This window comes from Buteo buteo, chromosome 3, assembly GCF_964188355.1.
Source record: "Buteo buteo chromosome 3, bButBut1.hap1.1, whole genome shotgun sequence".
NCBI classification, from domain to species: Eukaryota; Metazoa; Chordata; class Aves; order Accipitriformes; family Accipitridae; genus Buteo; species Buteo buteo.
In genome coordinates, this window is record NC_134173.1 from 35703933 (window position 1) to 35729450 (window position 25518).

Below are 25518 nucleotides of genomic sequence, written 5' to 3' on the forward strand. Positions count from 1 at the left end.
ACCCCTTTTTCAGAATGTTTAATACTATGGCAATGCTTGGTGTTATGCTTACGGGACTTTGTGTTGATCTTGCAAAATAGAAATGGTAACAGGCATTTCATTGGTAACAGCTGTTGAGGGTGCAGGCTAGAGGAAGAAGATATAAACGAAATTGAGGGGCAGAAGTCCAGAACATGGCCCATGGATGTGGGGAAACGTACCATGGGACAGTCACTCTCCTCCTAATAAAGAGCTGGGTGGCCTGGAGCTATATTTATGCCTATCTATGATGACTAAGCACTGAGATTAAGCATCTGAAAAGAAAAGCAGAAAAACAGGTTTGTGCCTCATTAATATGTCTTCAAGAGAAAAAGAATAGCAGGAGAGATTTCCTCCAGTGATGTAGTTAGCAGCTGTAAATGGCTCATAAAATGCTGTAGAGAGAGGCTGGCCAGCCCTAACCGCAATGATTTTTGATCTTGAGTGGTTATAATCTTCATACCCTTGAGGACATGAAAAGCCTCAGAGGCAGTCAGCCTGCTTCCTCATAGGCTTAGTCTCTTTGGTCAAAAGACTTTAATATTACTAGAGTAGGGGGACATACAAGCACACTGGTATAAAACCCAAACAACCCCCCTCCCTTTAAATAAACGTTAATTAATGATCATTAAACATGTTAGATTGAATATGCTCCAATCCCCTACTTGCTGTATTTGTTCTTCCCCAGATGTTCTCTTGCGTAATATTCTGGGACACTGACCTTACCCATCTTCTAATTTCCAGGCTTTTCTTTCCGAGTAGCTTGTTTCCTTGTTTCTGAGATAAAGGTACAATGCAAGATTTTTATTATTAGGTAATCTTGGTGCATTGTAAAGTACAATGGCATACTTAAACTATCGTCTCAATCTGCATTTTGTAGTTAACAATTTCTCCCTCACACGAGAGAGAAAGAAAAGAACTTTAGTGCTTTTCTGCCAGCCTCAGTATAAGAGGGGTCATGCTGAAGGCTTTGGAGAAGGCAGTTTCATCTCTAACCTAGTAATTGAAAGACAGGCTGTGTGTCTTTTTGCCAATATTATATTTCTGCATGAGACAGTGAAAAGAGAACACAGCTTTTAACTTCAGTGCAGATAGTTTGATAACAGAACAGTGAAGAGGTCTGCATTCAATCTGAAACAGAGATGATGAGAGGCACTTTAAAAACAATTTCTGAATAAAAAGAGGCTGAAACACTTTCTGATTTAACAGCCTTTCTTATTCAAAGCAAAAACGTCCAAATTAAACTGTTAAGAAGTATTACATAGAGACTTTGTGACTCTAATGCTCAGGGACTGAACACCATTTGTTTGACTTTTTATCCTCAACCACCCTAATTTTATCCCCTTCTGCTCATGTTTTATGACATAATCTTTAATTATGTAATGATGAACTACTTGCTGGAGATAAATCGGAGTTACACAGTGTTTGGTGGCTGGCGGACCTTTGCTTTTCTTTCAACTGGCTTTTCGGTATCACTTGCAGAAACTGGAAAGTAGATAATGAAAAAGGGAACGATAGGAACAGAGAGGATTGTTGTGGTCTTAGGCATGGGATTGTTGGTCTGGAGAAATGAATTCTCTGCCTCTGCCATGGTCTGTTCATGAGGTACCTGTTCATTTGGGTGCTGTAAAGAAAAAATTTGGTGAAGTAAATAGATCAGGTGGTGATATGGTAAATGATGTGGGTAAAATACAGTATTAATTAACAGTTCCTAAATGAAAACTATTTTGAGTATTGAGACAGGTGTACTCTGAGAAAAAAATAGTACATGACTATGCTGCTAACTAAAGATTGTCAAAAGCTTCTGTGCCTTAAATGTGGCTGGCTTTTGTCCAAATAATAATAGCTGATCTGAAAAAAGATAGGTGTTTTACCTCCTTGTTCTATCTCTCTTATTCATAAGCATAAGGGAAAGAATTAAATTTTATAAATAATCTTAACCCTTACACTTTCTAATTTCAGAATGATGTGTTACATTTACAGATGTAATGTTCTACACTTGTAGACAAAAATAGATGTAAAGAATACAGTTCCTTCTCTTAATCTCTCTTCTGCACACTTTTCCATGGAATATCTGAAGGAAAGAATCATAGAATAGCTGACGTTGGAAGGGACCCATAAGGATCATGAAGTTCAACCCCCTGCTCCTTGCAGGACTACCTAAAACTAAACCATGTGACTACAGGCATTGTCCAGACACTCCTTGAACTCTGACAGGCTTGGTGCCATGACCACTTCCCTGGGGAGCCTGTTCCAGTGACCGACCACCCTCTCAGTGCAGAACCTTTTCCTAATGTCCAGTCTGAAATTCCTCTGATGCAGCTTCATTCCATTAAGAGAGTCACTGTTTCCTAGGATAAAAGCTGTAAGCATTGTAAATACTCATAAATACTTATTATAAAGCTGGGATGATCCCTAGGCTTATGAGAGGTAGAGAGAAGTGTAAAAAATTGTGACAATTGCTTGAATTTTTAAGTTGGCTATTTTAAGCCTCTATGCTGGATTTATTAATAGCATATGTCTACAGTAAAATACTTCAGTGGAGTTTAGAGTTACCCAGTCATCATCTCAAAATGAGTTAGCTCTGACGCTAGAAGCAAACTAGCACTAGCGTTCTGTGTGGGCATATTAAAATAACCTGTGCAGAGCGCTTACTGTTTTAGCTAGATTGTTACCATTACCCAAACTGAATTCTTTAAAGACAGCTTGTATAGTAACCTGCACACAAATGCCATGTAAATAAATGTGAGATAATCATAAAAAAAATAAGCATCAAGGGAAAAGTTGTAAATGCTGAATGGCCACTTAGTGCAATTGCAGATATGTACTGATCATGAATAAGTTTTCATTGGTTATTAAAAGAAGGTGTTTGTCCATCAGAAGAGTGAGATGTGGCAGCGACCTCCTTCAGAGGATTACAGTCAAGCTTCATAACATGTTTCAAGTGGTAACTGAAAATTGAATGGTGATAATGTTGATGTTGTTCTGGACCCAATGGTACAGAAACTCTTTTCTACTTGCAAGACAGAGAAGCACAAGGAAACCTATATTTGGAAGAAGAGCTTGTATGCCCGAAAATGAGGTTTTCTCTCCCCATTTCATTCTCTCCATACCTCACTTGGTCTAACAAAATATTGTTACTGTATGTTGGCATAAACTTTGTCATTCCCATGTTTCTAATGAAGATTATAATTGAATGCTTTTATCTTAATTCTGATTTTATGGGGTTCCTACATCTACATTTTAATGACCACCATTTTCTATTGATACATGTTTTTATGTATCATAGTCTTTATCCAAGTTTCATTGAATTTTCACTCAAATTTAATTTTATTTGCATTATCAATTTCTGTTAAATAATCAGTTTATTGAATTTGAGTCCTAGGTTTTTCCTCCAAAATTTACAGCCTTTAAAGAATTTCCATATGTAATAGAGGAAGTCTATACTATCCTATTGCATGAATCAGTAAAATAATAAAACAATGCAACTTTCTGGGTTCTGAGGTCCTAGAAAACTAAAACAATGGTGCTAGATTTTTGCTTGTTTGGTTAACCAGTGCATTCAAAATATTAATGGCTCCTGTTGCTTGTTATAGTTTTGATCTCACCACTTACAGTAAGGCTAATCTTGGATTTATGTTATTTACCTTTCAGCTTGTCATGGTTTAACCCCAGCCAGCAACTAAGCACCACACAGCTGCTCACTCATTCCCCCCCACTCAGTGGGATGGGGGAGAAAATTGGGAAAAGAAGTAAAACTCGCGGGTTGAGATAAGAACGGTTTAATAGAACAGAAAAGAAGAAACTAATAAAGATAATGATAAAACTAATAAAATGACAACAGCAATAATAAAAGGATTGGAATGTACAAATGATGCGCAGGGCAATTGCTCACCACCCGCCGACCAACATCCAGCTAGACCCTGAGCAATGATTCCCCGCCCCCACTCCCCCCCCCAGTTTATATACACTAGATGTGATGTCCCATGGTATGGAATACCCCGTTGGCCACTTTGGGTCAGGTGCCCTGGCTGTGTCCTGTGCCAACTTCTTGTGCCCCTCCAGCTTTCTTGCTGGCTGGGCTTGAGAAGCTGAAAAATCCTTGACTTTAGTCTAAACACTACTGAGCAACAACTGGAAACATCCATGTTATCAACATTCTTCACACACTGAACTCAAAACATAGCACTGTACCAGCTACTAGGAAGACAGTTAACTCTATCCCAGCTGAAACCAGGACAAGCTTTATGCTGATTTCAGGTGATGCTGTAGGACAATGACATACTATTGTGTATTTAAAGTTCAATTCTGTTTGCATTCCGCATAGTGACAGTCTGGGATGAAAAACTTAAGTGTAACACCAAAGCAAGTTTGTGCATTATTTTACTTAGTAGTGAATAAGATTTTTAAGGTTCTATACTCTAACTGTCCTTGACACAGCTGTATTTGGACTCTACAGGCACATTCACAGCTAGATGTTATTGTAACTATAATAGTCTTTGTGATATGAAAGATTGTCATCTTTTATTGTCAGTGACTGTCTATGAAGTGCATGTGACAACAGGAGAATTGTGGAATGCTGGAACTGAGGCTGATGTCTATATTTCTGTCTATGGAGAAAGAGGTGATACAGGATCAAGACAGCTGCTCAGATCACAGAAACCCAAGAAATTTTTAAAAGGACAAGTAAGTGAGATGGGGCATTTTCTGATATGTTTGGCTGGCTTTTCTCTGTCAGGTGGGTGGTTACCCCAGGCAAGGTGCAGTTAGAAAAGAGATAATTACTGCATTCCAATGTTTCCCCAAAATTCCATAATGAAGCCAAAAATACTTTCTAAAGGTATACCAGTGCTTTTGGAAAACTGAATTTTCGTTTATAAAATAGGTAAGCTGTGTACTTTTTTTTTATTATTCTAAAAATTTGATTTAATAAGTGAAGAGAAAATGAAACTTCACATTTTATGTCAGCATTTTTAATGTTGAAATCTGCTGTAATTTGTAATTGTTTAGCTAATTAAGCTTTGGCAGATTTCTCTTTTCTGACTCTGATCCTATTCATTTGAATGGAACTACTCCCATCAGCAAAGTAATCAGGCTTACTTATTTCGATTTCAGGAAACCTGTCCTTCTTGGTTTGTTCTCTCCTTATCATTATCTGGTATTTCAAAGGATGATCTTGACAGAAGAGTTCTGTGGGTTTATGGGTCTTTGGGATTCCAGGGCTGAAGAATTCTCTGCTTTTTAGATTTTACTGAAATTTTGTTGATTGTTTACAGACTGACATCTTTGCTGTTGAAGCTGTGCACCTTGGACATTTGTACAAGATTGTTATAGGACACAATGGTCTTGGATCAGGTCAGAAATCTCTCTCTATAGTCACTGAATACTGCCTGCAAAGTTATTAACCTTTTCTTTGAAATACAATACATATTTCTAAAACTGAATGTATGAAAACATTTAAGAAGTGAAAGACAAAGGCTTCCAAGAAAACTGTTCAAGTGACAGTTATCTTATTTATCATCACAAATTTCAAATATTTGGTGTTCACTTTCGCTATACTCTCAACCATTGTGTTAAGGACACCATCAGCTACTGTTCTGTCATTTTTTACTAATCCCTATGGAAAAACTGTGAAGAAGAGACTTTGAATATGTCTTGTGCAGTCTGCATTATAGGTAAAATGGGCTATTATAATTTTAGGTTGATCAGCATTATCAGTTACACTGTAAAGATGCAGCTGGAAATTTTGGCTATACTGTCTTATCATTAGACATCCAATTAATGGTGAAACTCAAATTGCTTGCAGTCACAAGACCTGTTTTTCAAACTTGAGCCTAAATATTGTAAAACAGCAATTTATTTTGAGCCATGACAGGCTGCTATCTAATCTTTTTGATATTTTGATTGGCAAAACAAATAAGTTTCATAGTTATATGAAGGAGGTATGTGCAGCACTCAGGGCTATGACAGCCAGGGAGGGACCTAGGGGTTTGCAGGCCCATAAACAAGCTGTACAGTACCTGGAGCAGGTACTGTCTTCTCTCCAGCCATCAAGGCAGCTGGGACTCTAGCAACCTGCCAGTGGAGCTTCAAATTTTGCAGTTCCAGCAGAAGAGAGAAAGCCATAGGAAGTCAGACTTCATTAAATCTGCCTCTCATGAAGTAACTTTTTTAAAAATTTATTTATTCTAAGGAAACGGCTGGTTTCTGGACAAAGTTGTAATCAAGGATCCTGTAACAGATTTGGATTTTACTTTTCTTTGTCACAGGTTGGTGGTCTTTCATTTGGCTTAGATTTTTAATAGATTTGTGATTCCTCATAGTTTTTCTTCTGAAATATCAAGGAAAATATGTGTTTCCTAAAAAGTGAGGTGAAATAGTCTGACTCTTTTTACAGCTCGCTGAATTGTCCCTGTCCCAAATCTCTGGTGCATTTGAGCTAATGAAAAAGCAATAAAAAGCTCTGCCTAGGAACTTTCCATTCTTGCGCCTTGCAAACTATTCAAGATGTGCTTTTTTGACACATTTCCCATATCCAACACCTTGGATCTGACACCAGGAGGTCCATCCATTCTCCCATGTCATGTGATGCAAGGCTTTTCAGGAGAGTGGGTTGCTGTCTCTCTAGCAGACTGATTCTACTTTACTGAAGTTAATATGGAGATAAACTCGGGGTTCAGTGAGCTCAGGTTCAGACTTTAAGATCCTGTGAAAAGGCTATCACAAATGCAGCTACCTGACCACAACTCTTTTTCTCATTTGCCTTGCAGCCTGTCACTGAGCTGCAACATAATTCGAAGCAACCCTAACTTCCCTGCCTTTTCCCTTGCAGATGTTGCTGCTCTGAATCTTCTGTTCTATAGCTCGTTTCTAATTTTATCTATGCCTGATTAATTCTCAACACCTTACGGAAAAATTATAATTGATAAAGATCAGCGCAAATATTAGGAATGGTAAAGTCCAGTCACGTATGAATCTAGCTGCAGCTTGCCAGTGGCACCTCAATTCTATTTTCTCCTCTCACTTCTGTGAGTGAATAAATAACTGCCTGAGACAGCTCAGAGTGAGCAATGTGCACAGTGAAACTGATTTATGTGTGAGTAAGGGCTTTCTGCCTATCAGATACAGCACCTCATCTTTGCCTGACCTAATTTTGATTCTGTATTCTAGATGAGATGAACTGCTATGAAGAGATCTATAATGCTAGCTAGCTTCATACATAATTTAGGGAGAGTTCAAATCCATTTCAGGCAGAAAAATACAGGGTATGTGCTAGTTACTGTTAGAGTCCTACACCTTACTTGCTGATCTTGCTCCCACAGTGTGTGAATCCTTTTGACTCAAATGGAGTTAGACTTAACTTATGTAAGTAGATGTGAAGCAGGTCCGATGGCATTGTAAAAGTATAGTTCAGACATGGTAGAAGTGTTGCCAGTGTTGGGTTTGCCTCCCTGTATGGGGATTTTCAGGGCATGGAACAATTTGCATCCTGCTGTAGCCTTCTTGCAGACAGTAAGAGCAAACATCACGACCATTGCACCTTTTGTTATTGTTCTGGGATCAACATGAGTTCTCTGATTTGTAATAATTGGCTTAGGCCCTTGTACCTCAGTCCAGGAAAGCATTTATTTATAAGTTTCATCAAGAACGAACAAACCAACCCATTTTTGCCAAAGTCAATCTCTTTTCACTAAAGCTGGATTTTTGTATTGCTGTTTGTCAGCCTTGAGACTTTATTAAATAGAACAGGAAGTATCAGTATGCAAGTGCCATGTATACAGTATTGTGGGAGTTGCGAGTCAAGGTTATATTACTGAAATGGGTTCTGGTTTTTAGGTGGCTGGACCAGGGGCAGGATGATGGCAATATTGCTAGAGAACTGACTGTGACAGATGCCAGCACATTTCCAGGACGTAAGTGAAAATTGGTGGGGAGGAGAACCCAGCCTCACTGCAATGGCGTAAAATGGAATGAGAATGCTCTGTAAATTAATTACTTGTTTTTTATCTGTACAGGACAAGAGCTAGAACTCAGGAGAGAAGAAACTGTAAGAATGTACCTTTCAATTTTTATTTAAACCATTCAAATTATGCTTTGAGTGAAATCAGGTCAGTTGTTCTCATGTATGTCAAATTCCTGTGTATCATCTTCTCATAAGTCTTTTCTGCTTGTTGTTTACAAAACCAGTGGGCTACCGAAAAGTGGAAATTTCAGAAAGGCAATACGCTTCAGTTTTACAACAGGCTCACCCGTGGCTTCATTTGCCTCAGTCCAGATACCAGAGTTGATGCTCTTGGTGACAAGAAAAACAAATATGGTAAAGTATTTTTCATGTGGATGTTTGCATAAAAGATACAAGAAGGAAGGAGGACTTTATAGTTCACTGTGATTTCATACGGTGATTCCTGTAATGAATAGGAGTAAATAATTATAATAAACATTTTCCTTAAAATACTTACAGGTACTAATGGCTATAAGAACTCAGAAATTATATGCTTGGTTTATATATTAAGCACAAGAAAAAAGGCTCATACGGTATCTTGTCACTGGGTTTCCCTTACCAAATAGAAACTTGTCATCTGCAGTTTAGTGCTCTCATGGAACTGCCATGGGAAGGACAGCTACAGTCTTTTGTAACTAGATCCATCTAAGCTAACGAGTTCAAATTTCCAGGTAAAGGTCATTAATAGGGATTATATAGATATGCGTGTGTGTGTATATTTATAAAAATTCATTTTGTTCTAACCTTGTCATTGATTTTAATGGCACCCTTCCAGTTCCTCCTCTATATCAGCTTCCATCCTACCCTGTTACTAAGACTTAACTATAATAGATATCCTATTAGGCACACATATTTTCATTACCTTTGCAGTGATGGAGCTACTCAGCCTTTCTGACATCTTCCCAGGGACCTTACGCACATCTTTTTGGAAGTGATAGAACAGAATCTTTCAGGACACACCAAAGAGTGCATGGAGAGCAGTGCAATCAATACTCCTTAGCATGGCCTATAAAAGCACCTCAGAAAAACTGCACCAGAAAACTCAAATGTATAATACAGGAGATCAGTAATATTACAAACATTGAAAGTGGGTGTTAACTATGTTGTACTGAAGCTCTTATTAGTTAGCAGTTTTGGTACTTTTGTTCAAAGTATTTGGTGATTCAAACACTGAATAACTCAAATCTCTTATCTATGGCTTTAGGATTTGCAAGTGTCTTAAATGCCTGAAAGCAGTTGCACAACATGGTATTGTCCTTCCTCCAAGAAGATCCATTTAGGATCACAAACTGTGAATTACTTGGTGACAGACCAAACTACCTGCTTGTAGGAATTTGGTCTCTAATCTGTGCTGGCGCAGTAAGCACGTCTTTGCTGCTCTTTAATGCTATGTCTTCAATTCGTGGTTTGTGTCTGATTTGATTTAGACAAATCAGATCATTTAGACATCACAGAGTTTATAATCTTCTAACATGCAGAATTCAAGTTCACACTGCAGACTGTTTCCCCACTTTCATCTAGATGCACTTCCCTCTCTATAAATTAATGCATTTCTAATGATATTTTTCAGACATAAATGTGACATTTTTATTGCATTTTGTACCTTTTGGGTACATTTTTACCTGCTAGATGTAAAATTCATGAGTGTTATCTCCACAATTTTAAATGAATAATGTGTATAATTGTGCAAGTACCAAATCTGATGCACAACTACTAAATATCAGTAAAGATGATAAATATAACTAAATATATTAGAAAGAAAGATCAAAACAAAATTTGTATAAACTCGCTGTTAATTAATTTAGATTCAAAGTCAGAAAAAAATAAGTAGTGTGATCTGCAGCCCCCCAAGGATTTAGTAATACTTAGAAATTAAACTGCTAATCAAAAAGAGCTTGATTTTTCTGAACAATATGATAAAGTTGCCCTGATATCAGAGGAACAGAGTTAGTGACACAGGAATAACCATGTATTCTCTTTTTATCATTCTGAGTACAAAATGAACACAAGTACAAAATGAACACAGACACCTATCATGCAACTCTTCTGCCTTTAGAACAACATCTTTCTCCCTTACCTTCTTTCAGATTTGTTTGTTTTACTTATATGTGCAGTAATTTACAAAGCATCTAGAATAGTCATGTGCAACAGAAGTCACAAGTGCTGACTTGGGAATGTTGTTTATATTTTCATTTGGGGGCCCTGCTTCCTTGTGTGCACTTTGGAATAAAATTCTCTGACATAAATTATCCACCTATCTTTCCTAATAGAAAACTCTGCATTTCAGATACTGGTAGAACTGGTTTTTTGTCTTCAGCAGATCTAAAGCAATATAATTCAAATGCCTTCAAAGTGCTGATGGCATATTATATCATATGATGATTTGGTTTAGGGTTTTTTAATTTCTTAGGAAGCTTTATCTCTATCTGAAAACAGAGGCCCATTGTGACAGTTATGTGTCTTCCCTATCTTGCCCCAAGGGCTGGAAGCCCCATTTGTATTTTATGATTTCTTGCATCATCCTGATGGGCACAATGATCCTGGGCTGTATAATTCTCTTGGTCCCAATGACACCCTGAAAATCTTATGTTATGGACACCACAGGAGTCCTCCAGAGACAGCTGCATCTCACAAATAGGCAATGTAATGTACTGGTAGAACAGTTGTTTAAAAAATCAGCTGTTGCTGCTGGGAAAAATAGAAATGGCACCACTTTAGCTTTTATCAGTATTTTGTAGCTATAAGAGGTAATTGTTCAGAAAATTGGCCAGATTTAAAATTTTAGAAGCCATGAACTATGCTGCAAGATTTGCTTTACAAATTCTAATATGGATACAGAGAAAATGGATTCTCTTTTCCTACCCTAGAGCTTTATGTTCCCTACATAATCTGTTATTTATCATGTAAATTCATTGCTATAGCCCAGTTCATTAAGCTGGAGTCCTCAGCTCCCTATTATGGATTTTTTTTAAATATATATGCTGATAAAAAGAAATTTGTTCCTTATCATTAGCTCTCAGAGTTTTTCTCCTCAAGGCAGTGAATAGACAGTAGTCTCAGGATGCCCTTTCTTGAAGGAATGTGAGGATTCATTGATCAGAGAGGTCAAACTGTTAAGTTAAACAATTAATTCTTTTCCCTTGAAAATGATAAATCATCGATTGTAATTAAATGCAAATATGAATTAATATACTTTCATACTTCTAACATTTTTTTCATTTAACTCTTAGGTCTTTTTGATGTAAATGTCAAGAGGAGAAATATATGTATATTCAGCAGTCATCAGATGCCACATCTTGCTCTTGCTCTTGTCAATGGCCATGTAATTGGAAAGGTAGGAAATGCTGTTACTGAATTCTGCTTCATAATTACATGTCATTGTTTGATTAAAAATAAAGCTGTTTTTAATCTGTCTAATAGATAATTGTGCTTCCAGTCAGATAAGGAGTCAAGAATTGCAAAACTGAAGCCAGGAAATTGCTAATGAATAGGCAAATTTAGACGTAGGGCTTTGGTTTTTCATAGTTTACTTTTACTCTTTGGTAGGATTTTTTTAATAGACTAAATGATTTGATGCAGGAATTCTAGGCCATTCCAAGCTGTAATTTATATCAGCTTGCCACATGTTGACAAGGTACATGGAATGCCCTAATATCACCTCTTTTTTGGATAAGTATAAATTCTAAGGATTGATTTTAAATGCCCATTTTTCCTTTGTGTCTTTTCCTAAGTAACATGCCTGTCATAAGCCAACCGATACATTCCAGATTTGTTTTGATTAATTTTGATTTGTTTCATCTCATCTTCAAAGTCTTACTATCGCCTTTCTTTCTCAGCACTTGCAGTATAGAAGTAGGCAAATGGAGTTGTAGAGGTTAGTTCTTTCTGATGAAACTCTTCTACTGATGAAGGAAGAAGCTGTTTCCCTTTCACTTTTTCGACTTCTTCCCCTTATTTATCCAGTGGATAATTTCATAGTCAAAGCTGGTGCCATTCCTTTTTTACATGATGTGCATTTACCTTAGTGGGAATAATGTATTCTCAGTAGAGTTAGGTTTCTCAGTGGTGATAGCGTCAGGCTGCTAGGCAAAATGTCAGACCTTCTTGCAGGACTTCCTAGCGTTCATGCTCATTAGTGTAATTCTGATACAAAGTACCCCTTGCATTCTGTCACACTGCAGTATATCTTACTACAGAGAGGTTATTATCTGGGTACTTAAATTTGAACTTTCTCTTTTCTGCTTTGCTACTGAGATGCTTTATGATTTTGAGCAACCTATGGAAAATCTGGTTCTTGATTTTCTTATTTTTAGTTACACAAGATGTTCCTTTTCCCAGGGAATGTGAAAAATGTTATCACTTAAAACTTTCTGAGGTCCTTGGAATGAAGATAGGTAAATGTAAACCAAAAAGGCAATACAAAAATTGCAATTGACCTTATGATACACACTTAATTATACTTTGAGGACATGCTGGCTCACTTGTTTCACAACCACTTCTAAAATCCATACAATTTTTCCTTTACTTTTGAAGGTATATTGAAACCAATAGACAATTTTTTTGAGTATGAAGCTTTTTCTTCAGAGGTTAATGCCTTGGAAAAGAAAATTTTCTCTAGAAATATTGATTCTCTGAAGTCTTAAAAATGCCAAAAACATGTTAAATGATGTAAGCCAGAAGTCTTTTAAATTATTGGGCTGATTATTAACATTTTACATTTATTAGAATCCTAGTTTTATTTAAATATGAGAATGATAGTGGACTTGATAAAGTATTTGAATATGTATTTTGTATATTGTGTCTTCTATACAATGGGATCATGGAGTCTGCAAAACTGAACAGGCAAGCGTGGATAGCGTGTTGCTTTACCCTTTCATGTAAAACTTCCAAATCCTTAAGTGTTTCCTGTGAGAACAGTGTAAATCAATGAGGACAAACACAGAGGCAAAAGAAGGAGGGCTGGTGGTGGACAATTACTGTAGTTCATTTCCTGACTATGTCAGGTTTGTACTTCTTTGCCATGTTTGTAGGCTGTGACTCTAACTCTCTCTCCAGTTGAGGCACCCAGGTATCTTTCATGTTATCCTCAGATCTGTGTCATCTTGAGATGAACTGTTTCTGTGCTTTGAAATTCCATGGAATCCACAATTTTAGGACTTAAGTGTTAGGACTGCAAATCTGAAAAATATAAAAATGTTTTCATACTAGACTGGTAGCATTGTGGGAATGTGAACAATATGGAAACTATATTGTGATACTCTCTATTTTGGATTTTGCCATATAGTTCATATCATTTCTTATTCCCACTTTGACTATGCTAGAGCAAAGACAAGACGTGCTGTGAGCTCTGTGTTCACCTTCAGCCAAATGGTTGTGCCATTCTCGAGTCGGCCAGGAACCCAGGTCACACTGTTATGTTCAATCTTCAAGGACAAGTAGCTGATGAAACAACAGGATATGCTGGACTTTCCAAAGAATTTGTTGTGCATGTCAAGGTAAGGTGAGCAGAGGGAACTTTAGAAGACTCTTCTAAAATTTACTGTTACAAAGCCGATTGTAGCTAATCGAATGTCAAAGGATTGCGAGCTGAAGAGGGATCCTCTCCCACGAGATGGAGCGAAAACACAGTTTAACAGGTGGGTGGCACTGGAAACTTTTCTCCTTTACCACTCTCCTGGGGCGAGCGATGCTGATGCTGCCCCCGGTACATGCAAATAGGGTGGGCTGTTACCCAGAAACGATGTGCCTCTAAACTTTTTAGTAAACCTTCCAAAAGTAGGAAGGTGGGTACGTACAGGAGAGCTGCCTGGGAAATTACTTAATGTGAAAAGAGAACAAGCCCCTTATCTTGCCACACTCCTTGTGCTCTGGATGTTGTGCTGTGTGCTGCTGAACGATAAAAAGTGGGGAAGCTGTGGACTAGGGAAGGATTTCCACTGTCCAGGTTAGTGTCTGCACGGAAAGCAGCAAATATTCAAAGGCTGGAGGTATACTTGAATTACTTGGGACTTACTAATTTACATTTTATACATGGAAATGCATTAATGAGTGCTTAAAATAAATTGGTATGAACAACACAAATGGCAAAGTTTAATATGGAGAAAAGCTGGGCTATTCACAAAGGATTTCTTACCTCTGATCTGAAGGGTGTGTTTCACCATGGTGCCATCATTCTGCTCAACACAAGTCTCTGCCAGGCTCTGTCTCTTAGAGCTGATGGGACCTGCAGCGGAGCAGGTCAGCAGCAGCAGGAATCCTACTGGAAGGTGCATAAAATTGGCTCTGGAGTCTGCATGTTTGAAAGTGTGAGAAACCCAAGAATGTATCTGAAGATCAAAGATGATCAGTGTAATGGAACAGTAAGCAGTTCTTGTTTGTATTTCTTTCCGCAGATAGTTTGAGTAAATTGTCAGTGATAACAGAGATTTTTTTTCTTTTGCTTGTTTGGATAAAAATGGGATAAAACATTGTTGACAGTTAAAATTTTTCAGATCTTTTCCTCCACTTGCCCAAGGAAAGATAGAAAAATATAGCAAGAGAAGCTGCCATGTCTATTTGGCACTTGATTGTAAAGATCTGATTATATTTTTAAGCTATTGAGAATGTGGATGTAGTTAAAATTTATTGGTTGCTAGATAGCTGATGACTCTCTGTCAAGTTTCTGCTGTGCTAATTTAATTTATATTAAACAACCACAGTTATACTGGTGTGAGTTTGGAAGATGTTGAAGTGAAGTTGACATCCTAGCTTTTACAAATGATTCTGTTTTGTCTGAAATGAAGAACCTGATTTTTTTTTTTTTCATCAGGCAACCACATAGAGTTTATTCTTGAAATACTCACCAGTAGCCTGTATATTTAGTAATAAAATTAGGCTTGGGGGGTGATTGAAATATTCTGATTTTTGTACCTATAATATTCTCCACCTGCTAGGCATTTAGCTATTGCAGATTTACATCTGAGAGCAAGAAAGAGAATGAGACATTAGTATTTACTCATTAGACTCAGTGTTTACTAATCCTATGTCTGTTTGCTGATATGAACTGATATAATTGTTTTGAATGTGGCAGAGCACAAACATGTTCAGGGGTTTAAAGTGGTATTAAGTCTAAGTAAACTGGTGATAAAACCCAGTAATGAATAATTAAGATGTAAGTTGGTTAAGTGGGAAACTCCTTCGAATATATCCTAGACTTTGTCTAAATCTTAACAGAAATCAGCATGCTTTCATATGCGATATTCCATTTACTCAAATTATGTGATCACTGTTTCTGTTCGCAAAGGAATAAGCAAGGCCAAGATATGTATATATGTGTGTGTGTGTGTAATAATGTAGGACATTGTGAAGAACCTAAACTTAATCTGAAATGTTAATAGAAGTTAGTAATATTTAAGTCTTAAGAAACATCCAACTTGCCTAGCTACATCAATTCAATTGTTGAATTCACGTTTCTGTTTTCAATTTCCTAGGGCACAGGTGATGAATACTGTCACTTTAAAATTGAGAAGAATTTGGAAACTGGATCTGTAAGTCTAGAATCAGTGTGGAATAAAGGGATATATGTTGGTCTCCTGCCAGATGGCCAGACTAAGCCAGTCATTAACACTGGAGAGACAAACATTTTTTTCTACCCACAGGTCATCAAATGTATGTAATTCCTTAATATTCTATGGTTTGCTTTAGTGATTAGTGTTTCTGAATGACAAATTCAAAGCAAAAGAGTAAAAGCTAGATTGACATTATTTCCTTTGTTGTGTTTCAGTAATTTTAAAGGTGAAAAGTTTATCGTGCCCACACTTAATTTCTCCTATGTAGTTAGTTATTTTTTCTTAATTTCTCCTATGTAGTTAGTTATTTTTTCTTAATTTCTTTCTTTTTATAACAATAAATGATGCAGAAGAAATCTATTTCTTTACTGAACAAATAAACTTTTGAACACAAGAATCGAAACAGGTGACAAGTTAGAGATGGAGCTGACTTCCTGGGTGTATTCCCCATTCTGGCCACAGATTATGGAAGCCTGGGAGATGTTGTCTTGCTGTCAGCTATACCACAGTCTTTCCCAATTTTATAGCAAAAGTAGTAGACTTAAGAGAGGGCCTGCTTGGCAGTGTTCAGTTTCTTTTTTAATGGTGTGAAATACATTGTACTTCCCCCACTAGTATGTTGATTATGTGATTGTTCTGTCCCATAGTCAGCTTTGAGCTATTGCAGTCAGAAAGCTCCCTCACTAGGGACCTGACCTGTTCTAGTCAACTAGCCAGGACTCAGAAATCAGCTCTCGGCGCACTCTGGATCACCGTCACTGGATTGTCTGCTTGTCTCTTCTCCTTCAGGAGAATGAAGTTTTTAATTTGGTGAACTGTTGGTTACCAAACATAGCCAGCTGACTTGGACTATAACTGAAGAAAACAGTGGAATTACAGTACTTGTATTCTTATCTGGTGGATGTAGTCACAGAGACCAAGAAATGAAACATCTCATGAAAATGCTAAACTAGCCATCAATTTAAAATTGAGAATTTGGTCAGATTTTTGCCACACACAGGCAGAACAGAGTCATTTTGAATGCTCTGACTAGCAAAGGAAAAGTATCAAAACATGCAACTAGTCTTATTATTAACTGTTCTATGTATATTGTGACTGAGATATACAGAAGCATTATAAAAGTCACTGTAGTGGCATCCCTACCATTAAGTCCCTACTGGCTACAAGGTGACAAGAATATTTCAGTCACTGTGTCCTTGTAGAAAAGAGGAAAGTATTTTCCTTTGTTACTTTTTGGAAGGGCAGGATTTTCAGTGGAAATTCTCAACAAAGCAGGGCTTACTGATGCCATTAAAATAAAGCTAAATGTTACTTCATTACAGGCTTGAGTTCTCCTGAATCCTTGTTACTCAGTAAAAGGAAGATAAAAGGAGCTGGTATTTTGTATGAATGAGAGCAACCAAGATTGTCTGTTTGCCACGTCGTATTATCAGAAATGGTCTATAGCTGTTTTCATTTCAGCATCCCCACTCTTAAGAAAGGAAATATTGGGGGGGTGGGGGTGGGGAGAGAAACTTACCTTGGGGAAAACTACATTTTAACAAGTCATTTTATTCATACATCAATGTTAAATGGTTACTTAGATTTTCAAAGCAGTAAAGGGGCTTTTATTGGTATGCCAGATTTTCTTCCACTTTTTGTGGCATGCTGCCAACAATAAAAGCTAATAATAGCTAGTCATCGTGCAATACATAGAGAAAAGATTTTGGTGTCCACTCTGTTGAACAGTTGTGAGATCTGTTTGTCACTGAACATACGGGAAACCTCTAAGCAAGAAAAAGCAAATTATTTGTAGCTGGTGACAGAGTTTACGTTTCATTGTTTTAGTTGGCCGGCAAGAGCCTATGGGAACTTCTGCAGCACCCAATCAAGAGAAGAAAGACTTCAGAGTACCTCAGCTCCAACCAGCAAAAGCCCAGAAGCCAGTATCTCAAAGCCTTTCAACTTTTCCACCCTCAAGTAAGCAACAGTTTACAAACTAGTTGTGATATAGCGTTATGTTGTGTCTGCCCACCATGCACGTTTGCAGTGACTTACCTCAGGAAGGACAATGAATAGCTTTTCTAGACTATTGACTTATGCATGCATACATGCAACATAAAACACATTACCAGTTATTGTTTTTTTAAAGGGCATTGGAATGTGTTTTCTTCATAAGGCAACAATCAGCATGAAACTGTTGAATAATTTCACATTACTTTTTTTTTTTTTTAAAGTAACTAGCCATCTATCATAAGGACTATTTCTGTGGAAATGAAGAGATAGATGTGATACAGAGCCCAATCCAAAGCTCACTGAAAGTAATGGAATATTTCTCATTTATGCTTTCTCTCACACTTATGTTTTCTGCTTTTTTATTCACCGGGGGAAAGAGTAAGGTTTTGGTGCATTGCATGCCAGCTTTATACCTATATTTAGGCAGGTAGGAATAGATAAAAAATATTCTGGTCATGCTTCTGGAGTGATAGTCTACCAGATGTGTTTTACTAGAATAATCAACCACTTTCTTCTTTAGCTACAGAAATTGCATAAATGGTCTAAGGCAATGATTTCCCCAACTCAAAAATTTTACAGGAATATTCAGCATCTTAGTAATCAAAGCAGGTGTGACTAACGATCTAAACAAAACAGGGAATGATACATTTCTTAAGGAGTGGAGATGATCATGTTTGCTTCCTGCCTCTCTTTCACTTCAATGTACCCAAGGACCCTGTCTGCACAGCCTGAATTGTGTCACATCGCCATGAAAAGCAGATGGGATAAATGGGAACTACTGGGCTCCACACAGCACACTGAGGCACATTCACGTGGTGGAAAAATATCTCTTACCTTGAGTGAGCTTTAAAGACAAGATTATATTAGCGCTTCCACTACGGGAGACATGCTTAATCGGCTAGAGGTAGTCCCAAAGGCATTCACGTAGCAAATAAGTCAGATGGTTGCTGCTTTGGTTTTGAGCTTGGTCCTCAGACTGCAGTTTCAAAGTGTACATGAAAAGTCTGGCAATGGGAACAAGACATCAAATATGGCATACTTGTTCATAGGGTATAATGTGAAGTATCGGGAAGGATTTTAAATAAATTCAGTTGAACCAAAGTATGCTGGTTAAATTCAAAGCATAGGTGTGGGTTATTATTAATTACCATTAATTGTTTCTGTCAATGTTGATTCCATTCTTAGCTCAAAACACCTGCTTTCCCTTTCTAATCTGTCAGACTTCATGTTGTATCAAAGTGTCACAAAGCCTTCCCAAAGTGTCGTGGGTTGTCAGCAGCTGGTGAGGTATGCTGTATTTGAAACCCATGGCAACAATACACAAGCCATCAAACCTGTTTTCAAAGAAGCTGGATGTTTTTAGGGTTGGATACAAAGGATCCTTTTATAGAAGCAATATCTGCCATGAAATTGGTTACAAAGAGTCTATAGCACTTAGTAGGAAGTATTTCTCACATTTATAAATGTAGACTCTGCTTATGCAAAATGAATAGAAATATCAAAGTTACTCTGCCCTTCAAAGAAAATGTTCGTTAGTAAGATATTTTCACTTGGAATACTTGAAAGGTAACTGACTTTTGATATGCAGAGGTGAGCCTTTATTTTAAAACTGATATTCATTAAATACTAATTTGCTTTTTTCACTCCCAGTTAACATTCGAAAAAGGGTGATGTTTGTATTGAGTGTACAATCCAGCAGTATGCCTAGCATCCAAACTCAGAGCAGATTAACCCTTAGGCTGACCAGGCCATCTTTTTTATGTCTGTGTCTGCTAACCAGTAGTTGTGTTTTTGTTGTTTTCACAAATGATAACTGATTTAGGATTAATTAAACTGAAAACTGTGTTACAGCAGTTCGGGCTTCTCCTGTTGCAGTGTGAGTTCTCTGTTCCTCCAGAAACTTCTTTTACTGTACAAGGATGATGGCAGGTCCCAGCTTCTACCTAAGAGCTCACAGGATGGAGATACTAGAGTGAGTGTCACAGACAAGTCAGCTAAAACGCATGCAAAACACTACATTATAGACTCAAGAGCAATCAAATGTGCTGCCCAAAACAGAAGGGAAATAACATATATATGGTTAGAGGACCACAAAGTCTAGGGATAAAGTAAATGAAGCAGAAAACACTAAAAATCTCAACCCAAAAATCGTGGGGGGTTTTTTAAACTCCTTTTTACTCTTCTGTTACCAATTGCAAAAGCAAGCCAAAACCAACAGCCCTGCTGAAAATATAGGCATGTGTCATATTATGTATCAACTAGCAAGCATGCACAAATCTTATGGGATTTTCCAAATGACATGGTACTGGGGATTTCCTCTTTGCTTGTTCCTTGTGTTTCTCAAATCATGTTTAAAATTCAATGGAGTAAACATGTCTGTATGTGCCAGTGAAAGCAAGGGGAGAGATGTCATTGGCTTCCATGATACAAATGCAGTCTGCGACGTCGAGAACATCTTTGTGGTTTGGTATTAACAAATTGTATTGCTGATAAATGATTTCTATACTAGTTACTATTAATTTTTAATATATTTTACTTACAAGAGAAAATAAGATACAAGTAAAATCTGATCTCATTTCCGTTTGGTTTACATTGGAAAAGATGATATAAAACGATGTAATAAAATTGCATCAACTTTATTGTCCAAGCTTCTGCTCTAGAGATTAATTTTTCTGATGGTTCATTTCAAAAGTGTCACTCAATCATATGTTCTTCTGGGACAAGATAATTTTCTTTTTGCTTTAGATTTAGGATAAGTAAATAAAAAAATAAAGTTATTTTTATGAAACTGTGTGCAGGATTGTGACTTCCTCATTCTCATGCAGGCCTATCAGAATGAGTTTTTGCTGCAATAGATTTACAGCATGGTGTCATGAAGTGTGTAAACTCCCATGACTAATGCAGGGAACCATCAAATCCTCTTTACAGACTGGAATATTTTTGGCCTGTAGCAAATCAATGCCACTGATTTCCATTTGTAAGAAGAGCCAGTAAATTATGAGGCAAGAAGCATTCCAAGCCTGTGAATTGTTTGGGCATTATAATTGTTTTCAAGAGATAGTAGTTTGAGATTGCAGTAACTGCTTTGGGTAGCAATAGTCTGAGTATGGAATTCTTGTGCTAAGCATATGGAGCAGCCTGGGATTCTTATGTTTGTTGAATACCTGTGCATTTTGTGAAAATTTTCATCTCTTTGGTGTAAGAAAGATGTGGGTTTAGATAGTTGGAAAGAACTGTAGCTTTCAGTCACAAGTGAGGAGCTAGGTAACTACAGTTACAGAAAGTTATGTAGTCAAGTTCTCAAAAATATTTATTATACCAAAGCAACTACTTTGCTATAGTTCTCTTATTTCAGTCACTGAAAGACAAGTGTAATTAAGTTTTTATTTGGGTAAAGATAAGATATTTGCCTTTTGCTTTATTTTTGGTGTGTGGATTTCCTTTTTTCTTTCAGAATATCTTGCTTTCAGTTGTGATGAAGGATACAATAAAAACAATGATTATTATGACACTATTGACTATTTCTAAATTACTATAACCATTCCAAAGTCATACTACTCCTGATAGAAGCACTGCTGTAAAAGTTATGCTACTACAGTTTTGAATTTCCTAAAAATAGATTAACCAAACTTTAGACTCTTTACCAGGGCTGAAATTTCTTCTGATTCCAGAAGTTAGTCTTTATTTATTAAAGAACTTTGTACTGGATCCTAATTCCTTTGCAATTCCTCAGGCAATTATTTCACATCAGTTCAGAGCTGAATGCTAGTGGATCATAATTCAGGTTCCGTGCTTTAGTTACCAAGTTGATTTAACCTATAGGGCAACCTGATGATCCAAGCAACTATAATTCCTTTTGAGTACAACCTTTAAGAAAAAAAGCATTTATTTAATATCATTAAAGTGACATTTGAGGAAATTTAAAGGGAAGATCAGGACCATATCTCAGTATTGAATTGATTGTTCTTCACTTACCCAATTTGCTTCAGCGATGTTTCAGCAGGATGTGGGATTTGTTGCTCGTAAAAGTTTATTAAGAAGCAAGACTCAAGGATTCAAAACTGTTTTCCACTTCGCCTTCGAACTTATATTTCAGTGCTAGCAATAAAGCACAGTCAGATAAATTTTGCAAATTTCTGTCATAGGTATTCCTTTATTTTGTTTATTATTTGTACTGGTCTTGACTGGGATGGACTTAATTTTCTTCACAGCACACTGCCTGTTGCTGTGTTTTAGCCCAGTGACCAAAGCAGCGTTGATAACACAGCGATGTTTTAGCTGTTGCTGAGCAGTGCTTGCACAGCACTGAGTCCATCTGTTTCTCACTCGGCACTCCCAGGGAGCAGGTGGGGGGGACGATGGCAAAAGGCTGGGAGGGGACACAGCCAGGAAAGCTGACCCCAACGAACCAAAGAGATACTCCATACCATATATTGTCATGCTCAGCAATAAAACTGGAGAGGAGTTTTTCCAAAGTAGTAATTCCTCAGGGACTAGCTGGGCATCATTCTGCTGGTGGTGAGTGACTGCTTTTGCATCACTTGTTTTTCTGTTGGTTTGGGTTTTTTTTTTTAGGTTGGGCGTTTTTTTTGCCTTTTTTTTTTTTCCTTTAAAGTAAAGGCAGTTTAATAAATGAAGAGAAATACTCCCTCCCAGAGAAACCCAGTAAGGTATTTTTATCAAGCAAATAAAAAAGCAAAGGGTTCTGATAGCAAGGTATGTAGTACAGCAGGAACATATATAGTGATGCATTGGGAATTCTTCAACAAATCCGTATCAGTAGCTATTTATGAAATCTGCAAAATTGTAAGTGAATTCCATTACGTGTTTGGAGCCTCTGGACTCCAAAAGCTTGGTTCATAGAAAGCTACTTAATGGATGAAGAATGAGCTGGGGGATACAAAAGAAAATCTGCAGCACAGATTGTATTCATTACTGTTAGCATATTAAAAAGTCTCTTTGCAGTTGAATGAAAAGGCCTCATGAAAAGCAGTTTGGGAATCCCTGCAGGAAACAGCATATTGACAATGTGTTGGTTCATCTTTTCAAATATTGGGTTTATATCTGCCTCTTGTGTCAGAGCAGATTATAAATTCTTGGGGGCAAGGACTCCCTCTTTTGAAGAGGACTTCATGGTCAATGGTCTCATTATTGAATAGTGTTCCAGACATCTGATGCTTGTAAACTCCACTTTGATTAGAATACTCAGAACTAAATTCCTTCATCCCAAGAGAGTCTGTTTTTTCATATCTCATGTGCAGAGGTGCCATTTGACATCTTTGCATACACATATATATTTTTCTCTTAAGGGTAGGTGAAAGATCACTAGGTGTTATTCTAAAGTGAAAGACATGTTTTCCAAAATTATATTTGCTCAGCTGTTAAAGCTGTGAAATTTATTCATAAAGTGGTACTGTGCTGCTATTGTCTCATTCATGCAGAACCTGCCTTAGCCCAAATGCTGGCACTCTATTGTTGGGCAAAGATATATAGTGCTCTTTTTTGAGTATTTTACAGTATGTAATTAATATTTAACTTGAAGAAAGTTAAATTCCTTAATATTTTTTTCATTTGAAATGAAAATTGTGTGATTCTGCTAATAATGTCCCAACACCAGGCACTAGAGGAGTATTTACAAGTAATTCTACTTGTTTCTAAATGTCAGGCTAAGGAGCCAGAAATGTCGATTTAATGGCCGTAGTTCTGCATCATGGCATCCTTACTCTACATGAGAATATGTATGAAGAATAATATGAGGATAGTGCATGTGAGAGATACTCGTTCTTTTCCAGTTGATTCTTGTTCTTTTCCAGTTGATTCTTGTAGCTCAACTAATCAGTACATTTTAGTCTAGACAAGAAACATAAATCAATCTTTTCAGACTATCTCACTTGCCATGAAAAAATACAATCCCCTCTCTGTTATGGTCTCCTTATGTGCTGAAGTTACAACAGCGACTGGCAGTTTCATGTCGATTTTCATCTCCCACTAATGTTCTGTATTTCACAGAGGAAATGAGAAATCCCCAAGGTGGTGAGTGTCCCCTTCCTTCAGATGATGAATGGAAAGTGTCAATGCTGACAGGAAATCCAGGAACTGAAGCAAATGTCATTCTCTGGATATATGGAGACAGAGGAGTATCTGGACCAATAAGTCTTGGCAAGGACAACAGAAAGCAGCTGTTTCTTCCTAGGCAGGAGGATGAATTTCAGGTAGCTAATGAAGGCTAAGAACATTATTTTAACGTGTACCTTTCCAAAGATTATTCTGTCATGCAAAAAGAAAAAATGTTTTTCTCCTATGTTTCCTGTATACAATAAATCTCTATTTAATCTCTATGAATTCTGCATTAAATCAGCTTGGTGCATATAGTTAGCAACAGAGGAAATGCCCTTTCTTTTACCCCCCTCTCCCTCATATAGTAGCCTAAATGGGACAACTGCAGAGGAGTAAATTGATTTCTTTAAGGTAATTGATTGGAAACTAGCTTTAGAAGCTATCCACTGCTAAACAAACCATGTCTGATGTAAGACTTGTATATCATTTAGGGATCTTTAGTAATGAAATCTTCACGCATACAGTTTTCAAAGCATACTATAAAATGTATACCATGGAACTGGTTCAGTTAAAGAAGAAAAACCTTTTTCAGCTGCCATATTATAAATTGCTGAAATGCCAGAATCTTTACCTATGGCATGACTAAAAGCCAATAAAATCTACATGTTATTATGTCATGAAAACACAAAGAGTTCTGCTATTATTTAAGAATAACCCCATCTCTATTGTAATAAGGAAATTATGTCTAGGTAGGCTGAGAAGAAATTCCCAAAGGGGCTAAAACTTCTGTTTTGCTTAAATCTTTCTGTCTGAGATGCATGTAACACATTGCTTTTCAACTAACTAAAGAAGTTATATTTTTCACATTGTGTGCAAATTTTTTTTCTGCACTCATCAAGTCTTCTAATACAATCTTGGCACAAACCAAGATTGTTACTGTCAATAATATTAATAATTATACTCTCTATGAATAGGGCATAGGCAGGAAGATAACCAACTGTAATGTTCATTTTCTAAGCCTGTAGGCTATATATTATGATCCATGGGGAATCCTGTTCTCCTAATTAGTGAATAATTTATAAGCAACGTTGGGTAATGGTATGTTTGCAATGCTAATCCATACATTCTTAAGAGATGGACCAATTTTTCTTCTCTAAAATAGATATTGTCCATTATGGCTGTGCGCTGTGGATATTGATCTTGTGAAAGAGCAGAATCTTTCAGCACCTGGGGCTACTACTATGATTCTTTACATCACGCTGACACTATTGCTTTCAGGCACGAAACAGCAAATGTCACCAAAGTGCTTTTCACTCTTTAGTCTGCAGTACATAAATACACAAAGAAAAAGCCTATGAGTAAGAGCTCGCTCTTTTTCTTTTACCTTTAAACTTTATCCAGTACTTGTTTAGCAGGATAAGTCTTGAAATGAGGATAAGAATGCAAGACTTACTTAAAAAAAAAAATTACATCTTTTTATCATTTACATCTTTGAGCTTAATATGGTTTCACTGATATTTTGTAGAGCAGAAAATAGTAAATTTTATTTTTAAAAGTAATCAATCATAGGTCGGGCTGGGAGTTCTAGGAAGAAAACAGCTTCTGAAAGCCTATAATAATCAGGCAATTTGGAGTCAGTTTTCTTTAACCTTTCACTTTATCAGCAGTATGCACAACTATGAAAAACTATAGTTTGAGTAGAATTATCTTGAGATATGAAAACCATTCATATGTGGCCTTCCCTCTCTTACCTCACCCATGTGAGTAGTCATTGTCTGTTTGAACCTTTCTAAGACTGTGAATGAGAAAAATCAAGGATACCAGAGGGCGGCTTCTAGGAGACCTCCGCTTGTTTTAGGCAGAAGTCACTCTTTGCATTCTGGCAAAGTTCAGTACATT

The 25518-nt window shown here is 37.0% G+C and overlaps 1 protein-coding gene across 1 annotated transcript in view; it reads left to right on the forward strand.

The window, feature by feature from the left end:
* RP1 (RP1 axonemal microtubule associated) overlaps positions 1-25518 on the forward strand; it is a 189955-nt gene that overhangs the window by 23934 nt on the left and 140503 nt on the right. Inside the window, exons 6-17 of the mRNA XM_075024326.1 lie at positions 4553-4704; positions 5295-5373; positions 6212-6287; positions 7855-7931; positions 8034-8065; positions 8206-8335; positions 11251-11354; positions 13342-13515; positions 14167-14379; positions 15490-15667; positions 17395-17526; positions 23572-23774. Of these exons, the coding sequence (XP_074880427.1) occupies positions 4553-4704; positions 5295-5373; positions 6212-6287; positions 7855-7931; positions 8034-8065; positions 8206-8335; positions 11251-11354; positions 13342-13515; positions 14167-14379; positions 15490-15667; positions 17395-17526; positions 23572-23774 (1550 nt within the window). The remainder of the gene's footprint in view (positions 1-4552; positions 4705-5294; positions 5374-6211; positions 6288-7854; positions 7932-8033; positions 8066-8205; positions 8336-11250; positions 11355-13341; positions 13516-14166; positions 14380-15489; positions 15668-17394; positions 17527-23571; positions 23775-25518) is intronic.